The sequence below is a fragment of the Buteo buteo genome, chromosome 24, assembly GCF_964188355.1.
Source record: "Buteo buteo chromosome 24, bButBut1.hap1.1, whole genome shotgun sequence".
NCBI classification, from domain to species: Eukaryota; Metazoa; Chordata; class Aves; order Accipitriformes; family Accipitridae; genus Buteo; species Buteo buteo.
The window spans coordinates 6,173,631-6,181,119 of NC_134194.1; the positions used below are offsets into that span (position 1 = coordinate 6,173,631).

Genomic DNA, 7,489 nt, shown 5'->3' on the forward strand with positions numbered 1-7,489 from the left:
GACTCGCGGGATCATGTGGCTGCTGGGAAGGATTCACGGTGTTGGGCATCAGCTGCCGAAGGGGTGAGGTGTGAAGGCCCTTTTGTGCCTCGGCCATGAGGATGAATATTTTAGCTACAGCGCTTGCCCCGGCGAAACCTGCTGATGCACAGCTTGGCTGGTTGTAAGGGAAGCAATTGCCTGGGTCCAGGGCACGGAGGGCCTGACCCTGACAAGGCAGAAAAGCTTTGCAAGGCATTGAATGTGTGGGGAAAGGGCCTGGGAGTTGGCTCTGTTGGTGACCTGGTGGGGTGAGAAGGTGTTTGGGTGGAGAATCACAAGCCCATGTGCTGTGGACCAGCCCTGCACTGAAAATAATCCCCTGTGGTTCTGCAGTAATGGAAACAGCAGCTTGGTGTAACGATTTTATTTGTTTCCTCTGTCAAAGGCAGTGATACATGCAGTTGGCACAAGACTTGCTAGGCACTAGTGTCATAAGTATTCACATGGAGAGAAATTAAAATGTCAGCAGGGCAATAAGGACAAGCAGCATTAAATCCCAGCATTAACCTGAGAAGGAAGGGAAAGATGTAGAGGAGGCAGAGTGGGCTGGCACCTCCCTGATTCAACTCTCTCCATCAGCTCTAATAAATGCTGGAGCCACCTTCACTTTTGTTCTTGCTGTGTGGTTAGTTCAAAAACAAAGATGAAAAGCATCAGCTCCATAGTGCTAATGAGTTTCAACAGGAGAAAAAATATTTGAGGTAAGAGATGTGAGAATGAGAAGCTCAAATATGCTCACCTTTTGATCCTCAAACGTATTTACACTCATGTTGGTACTGAGCAGAAGTTGCCTTCTGATTTAATCTGCTCTGGGGTGGTTTATAAATCGTTTCTGAGCATTTTTATAATTGCAGCTTTCCAATGGTATTTCCCATCTTAGCTGCTGTTGAACAAGCAGCCTGGTCCCTGCGCTCTCCTCTGTGCCAAAAGATTTATTCCTGGTAGTAGTAGTAATAATTAGGCTAGTATTGCTTTGCAGTTTTCTCACCTGCTTCTCTTGGCTGGCTTCGGAGAGTGCAGTACCAAACGCAGGTAGGTGAGGTTGCTCTGACTGCAGGAGAAAGCGCCGATGAGAGATGGTTTCTCTGGACGGAGAAGTCTCTGCAGAGCCGCGAGGGATGAGCTGGCCATCTACTTACCACACCACGCCGGGACCTCGCAGCAGCGCGGGAATCCTTCTCTTCTGGCAGACGTCCCATGTAGCACTAACATCCGCTGGATTGTTTTACATACGTTATGTGCTAGATGGTCGTACCACGCGCTTACGCGGTGGTTTTTTCATGTTTCAGTCTCACAGCACCAGGCGAAGCACAGTCAGCATCGTTAGCATGGTCAGGTAGGTGAGAATACAGAAGCACAGATGTGAAGGGAAACCCAGAAATTATTATTTTACATTCAGGTCCTCTGACAGTGCAGAGACCATCATGACATCTGGTTTTTTTACAGCTGGCATCACAGGTTGTTACAGCTCCAGGATGGCAATGCCCACCCAGGGCTCCTAGCACTCCTCCTGCCAAGGGTAAATCAAGGAGTAAAGGTAACAGGGTTGTGCTGGGGAAAGAAACAGGAAAATCCCCACCCAGAGGAGTTGTAATATTCTCCATGTTGCCCTCTAGCAAATCCTCATAAAAGACTTCTTGCGATTTTTAAAAAATATTTCTTTATGGTACTGCACTAACAGATGACCTATCCAGTGGTATTCTGGTGTTGGCGCAGGGATCTATAATGGGTCTCCTCGTAAATGTATATGTCAGAGAGAGCACGTTTAGTACTGTCCAAGCATCAGTCAGAATGTTCCTTGCAGAATAACCGTACCTAAGTGTAAGCAACATCTGGCTCTTTGGCATTTGCTGGAAAACACCAGTAGTTTGATGTTCCCGCAGAACAGATGGGGTTTGTACTCTCTGCAGCTTTTCTTCGTGCTCAGGGCAGTTCTAGGCAATAGGCGGGGGGAGATGCTTTATGAACTGTTGCCTTTCCGAAATGAGAACTAATTGCTGTTTCCTTAGTGGATGAGACTCTGAATTGTCCCTTTGCCCACTGATGAGGGATATGATGGGTCACAAAAGTCTGCCTGACTTGCATGCATATTCAAGCCATGTTTTCTGTGTAAGGACTCCGGGGAGAGCATCTAGAGCACAGGGTGGTTGTATCTTGTGAATAAAATTATTCTGAGCAGCTACTTCTTCACACTTCAGAAATAGCTGGGAGCAAACAAGCTTTTACCTTTGCTTCTTTCCAGATGCATCTGTGCTCTGAAATCCAGTTATGGATCATGGCTTTTTTAGGTACCTGGAAACACTCAGAGTATCTCTGCTTGGTGGGGACATCATCTGTTACATTTTTGTCACAGTAAGAAGTTTCTCTCCCTTCTTTTTCATCGGTGCCTGCTCTATTGAACAAACAACTCTGCCTTCTTTCAGAGCAGCGCAAGGCTGGGTTTCCTACCAGCTTCCCTCTGGCTGAGGATGGCAATAGCTCTTCCCTATTAATGAACACGGGGCCATTTTCTTTCTGACTGTGGTTACTCCCTAAAACTGTTCCCTCATCTCTTCTGAGATACTTCAGCTCTGAGCAGACCGCTTCTTTCTGCACTGGTCTTGGGGAGGGAAGCCTTGGAAAACTGAATACTCGTGGAAAATTGGGTTTCCCTCTGGCTTTTTCTTTCACGGTTGGGGGTTGAAATTCACCGTTTAGGGCAGAAGAGTTGCACCATGAGTAACCAGTGCTGGAGCTTTTACCATATGAAGAAGCCTTGGAGGAGCAGAGCTTTCCTGCACGCGTGTAAATCTGTGCCAGGGGGTCCTCTCTGGACCAGAAGTCGGTTTCTGCAGGCATGACTTTTCCCAGCGGCACCACATTTGAGATGAGATTGGTCAACTTATATTTTGATGTTTCCTGCTGTGTTGCTCCAAGGGATGGAGACCATGACACGTCTTCAAGGGTCTTCAGGGTCTTTCTGTCCTGAACCTTACAGCTGCTTTCAGGAAGGCCCGGGAAGGTGGGTCTGGCGAGGTGGCAGATGGATTGAATGTAATCGTCGCTGGAGTATGCGTCTGGGCTGGCTGCAGTGCTTCCAGTGCACTTCAGGTTGCTGGTTGAATCTTCCATCACTTCCTCGTGGGTTTCGCATATGGTTGGGAGAGGCTTTGAAAGACTCAGTCTTATCCGGGGTGCCATGGCTGCAAAGAACAGACCAGACATGATCAGCCTGTGAAAGCCAGCTGCGGTAAAGAAATTCTGGGCTTGTTTCTGTAAAGTCCACGCTACCTGAGCCACCCGATGTTTTCTTGTGGCAAACAGTGGTGCTTACAGAAACTGCGTTTTAAAAGTTTGCTGGCAGTACTTTTATATCCATGGCTTCATAAAGACCCCATATATAGAAAAGAAGCCAAGTGAAGCTCAAGGGCAGCCTTGGCTGCGGTGACCACGAAATGGTGGAGTTCAAGATCCTTAGGGCAGCGAGAAGGGCACACAGCAAGCTCGGTACCCTCGACTTCAGGGGAGCAGAATTTGTCCTCTTCGGGGACCTGCTTGGTAGAGTACCATGGGATAAAGCCCTGGAGGGAAGAGGGGCCCAAGAAAGCTGGTTAACGTTCAGGGATCACCTCCTCCAAGCTCAGGAGCAATGTATCCCAACAAAGAGGAAATCAGGCAAAAACGCCAGGAGGCCTGCATGGATGAACAAGGAGCTCCTGGACAAACTCAGACACAAAAAGGAAGCCTACAGAGGGTGGAAGCAAGGATACGTAGCCTGGGAGGAAAACAGAGAAATTGTCCGAGCAGTGAGGGATCAGGTTAGGAAAGCTAAAGCCCTGATAGAATTAAATCTGGCCAGGGACATCAAGGGCAACAAGAAAAGCTTCTATAGGTACATCAGTGGTAAAAGGAAGACTATGGAAAATGTGGGCCCTCTCCAGAAGGAAACAGGAGACCTGATTACCCAGGACATGGAGAAGGCTGAGGTACTCCATGACTTTTTTGCCTTAGTCTTCACTGGCAGTCCAGGGACTGGGAGAATGAAGAACTGCCCACTGTAGGAGAAGATCAGGTTTGAGACCATCTAAGGAATCTGAAAGTGCGCAAGTCCACGGGACCTGATGAGATGCACCTGTGGATCCTGAGGGAACTGATGGACAAAGTGGCTAAGCCACTATCCATCATATTTGAAAAGTCGTGACAGTCCGGGGAAGTTCCCACTGACTGGAAAAGGGGAAACATAACCCCTATTTTTAAAAAGGAAAAGAAGGAAGACCCAGGGAACTACCTGCCAGTCAGTCTCACCTCTGTGCCTGGCAAGGTTATGGAGCAGATCCTCCTGGAGACTATGCTAAGGCATATGGAAAATAAGGAGGTGATTGGTGACAGCCAACATGGTTTCACTAAGGGCAAATTGTGCCTGGCAATTTTGGTGGCCTTCTACAATTGGGTTACAGCACTGGTGGATAAAGGAAGAGCAACTGATGTCATCTGCCTAGACTTGCACAAAGCATTTGACGCTGTCCCGCATGACATCCTTGTCTCTAAATTGGAGAGACATGGATTTGATGGATGGACCACTCGGTGGATAAGGAATTGGCTGGATGGTCGTACTCAAAGAGTTGCAGTAAATGGCTCGATGTCCAAGTGGAGACAAGTGATGAGTGGCATTCCTCAGGGTCGGTATTGGGACTGGTGCTGTTTAACATCTTTGTCAGTGACATGGACAGCGGGATCGAGCGCGCCCTTCTCAAGTTTGCCGATGACACCAAGCTGAGTGGTGCGGTCGACAGGCTGGAGGGAAGGGATGCCATCCAGAGGGACCTGGACAGGCTGGAGAGGTGAGCCTGTGTGAACCTCATGAAGTTCAACAAGGCCAAGTGCAAGGTCCTGCACATGGGTTGGGGCAATTCCAGGCACAAATACAGGCTGAGTGATGAGTGGATTGAGAGCAGCCCTGAGGAGAAGGACTTGGGGGTGTTGGTTGATGAGAAGCTCAACAGGGCCCACCAATGTGCGTTTGCAGCCCAGAAAGCCAACCGTATCCTGGGCTGCATCAAAAGAAGCATGACCAGCAGGTCGAGGGAGGTGATTATCCCCCCAGGAAGATGATCAGAGGGCTGGAGCACCTCTCCTATGAAGTGAGGCTGAGAGAGTTGGGGTTGTTCAGCCCGGAGAAGAGAAGGCTCTGGGCAGACCTTATGGCAGCCTGCCAGTACCTAAAGGGACCTACAGGAGAGATGGGGAGGGACTTTGTAGTGATAGGACAAGGGGTAATGGATTTAAACTGAAAGAGGGTAGATTTAGATTAGCTGTAAGGAAGAAATTCTTCACTGTGAGGGTGGTGAGGCACTGGCACAGGTTGCCCAGAGACGTTGTGGCTGCCCCATCCCTGGCAGTGTTCAAGGCCAGGTTGGATGGGGCTTTCAGCAACCTGGTCTAGTGGAAGGTGTCCCTGCCCATGGCAGGGGGGGGTGGAACTAGATGAGCTTTAAGGTCTCTTCCAACCCAAATCATTCTGTGATTCTGTGATTAAGTGCAGTAGGAAATAAAAGGTTCATTAAAGAGATCAGCAATCGTGCTCCCTTCTGAAGCAATGCAAGGGGTCAGCAGCTGAAGCAGGTGGGACAGATGCAATAGCTCGTCTCACTGTCCGGGTTGTAGCAGCAAGGGACAAATTACTACTCTCCTTGTTTAATACTCTGCGGGTGTGTTCACTGTAACAGGGTTCTGACTTCACAGTGTGTCCAAACAGGCAAGAGTTGATCTCAACAGGGGAGGAGCTGACCTACCCCTGTGGGGAGCATCATGTAAATGAAGTGACATTACAGCTGATCTCGTCTAGAAGCACCAGGTGATAATGTACAAACATGTTCATTTTCGCCTCTGCCAGTGGTTCATAAATGTAATTATGGAGTGGTAGAGCCTTCCCTGAATGCTTACATAGAGTCAAAGGGACTTAATTCATATCCTTTATATTCAAGTAGTTATCTTCAACTCTTTTTAGGATGGATTTCCATCAAACTGCTCCCACTAGTCAGGTAAATCTTTTTTACAAATATTTTGTGTTGCAGTGTTTGCTAACTGTACTGATTTTTTTTTTTTTCTTAAAATACTCTCTCCTGTGCTTTGCTTAACTCTCCTTCTGGCAGAAATGACCACATAGGCTGGATCCTGGATTTCCCACCCCCCTTTTTTTTTTTACCATCCCCCCAGCATGGAATTTGTATGTGAATAATCTACTGACACAATATAGCTTTCTCGTGTGATTGAACACAAAAGTGCTTTGCTAGCTATTTTAATGCCTTGCATGTCATTGCTGGAAATAAATCTGGCTTTGTTGAACCTCCCTGCGAAGCTGCGGATCACATACGGAGTGCAAGTGAGCAGCTCGCCCCGAGCCCAGGGTGGAGCTCACGGGGTGCCCATCCCTCCCCGAGCTGCTACTGGCTTTTACTGGTTTTCATCTCAGGTGCTACTGGTAAAGTCAGCCAAGCTGGGATTTGCTGAACTGAGAGCAGGAGATGCTTGTTTTAAACCTTATGGCCTTTTTATTTCTCTTTCTTTATTCCGTCTGCTCCTTTCTTCTCATTTCTTTAAGCATTAAGAAGACAGCTTGCTCCTCCACCTTTCCTCCCACCCCCTCGGCCAAGCTCGGCTTTTTCGGGATCTGGGCCTGTTCCGACCCCGGTGTCAAGGAGGGCGGCCAGATACGTCAGTTAATGGGCACCGGCACTCCGCGTTAACTTACGATAGCGCCAATCATTAACTAATTCCTGTTAACGCGCCCTTCCTCCGGAAGGAAATTAAATTACCTATTTACAGTCAAACTCTTCTGATAAGATGGATCGGTTCCAGCCTGGATTCCATCCCCTTTATCCCCGGGCACCGTGCCGGCACGGCCCCCCTCCGTGCCGAGGTCACCTTCCCACCCACCACCACCACCCAGCAGCCCCCAGAGAGCAAAAAAAAGAAACCCCCCCCCAGCCCTGCGCCGTCCCCTCCCAGCCGCGCCTGGAGCATCATCCTCGGCTGCGGCCATCCTGGCTCCTTCCCAGCAATACCCAGGACACAGCCCCTGTCCGGATCCCAGTTTTTGGGACATCCTCCCCTTACCTGCGCCGCTGCCTGGTGCGGAGGGACGGGCGGCTTTCAGCTCCCCTGGCTGCCCACGTCTCTCTCCCTCCCTGTTTTCGGCACGGAATATGTGCTGCCTAAAACTAAACCGTGCATCAGGCTTCCCTGCCTCCAGTCAGCTGATTCGGCTGCCTGTTTTGTTGCTGTTGCTAAATATAGCCTCGCTGGCTGCCTGCCCTGCCGGAGAGCCCGCATCTGACAGATGCCGTGTAGCATCGGGACAGCAAACGGGCATCAGGGAGGCAAGAGCATCCCAGCCCCAATGGGGGATGGTCCCCGACAAATCCCTGCCGCTCGACTCCCTTATTGTATTTTCTCCACCTGAAACGTG

At 49.4% G+C, this 7,489-nt stretch overlaps 1 protein-coding gene across 1 annotated transcript; it reads right to left on the bottom strand.

Moving 5' to 3' along the window:
• Positions 1-302: 302 nt before the first annotated feature.
• LOC142044213 (uncharacterized) lies at positions 303-7,272 on the bottom strand. Its single transcript, XM_075056417.1, has 2 exons — positions 7,138-7,272; positions 303-3,224 (listed from the first exon to the last, which is right to left on the bottom strand). The coding sequence occupies exon 2, from the start codon at positions 3,220-3,222 to the stop codon at positions 2,230-2,232; it is 993 nt and encodes a 330-aa protein (XP_074912518.1). The 5' UTR covers positions 3,223-3,224; positions 7,138-7,272; the 3' UTR covers positions 303-2,229.
• Positions 7,273-7,489: the final 217 nt, after the last annotated feature.

What these genes read in the sequence shown, in the direction of transcription:
- LOC142044213 (XM_075056417.1), bottom strand. Translation starts at nt 3,222, where the DNA reads ATGGCACCCCGGATAAGACTGAGTCTTTCAAAGCCTCTCCCAACCATA.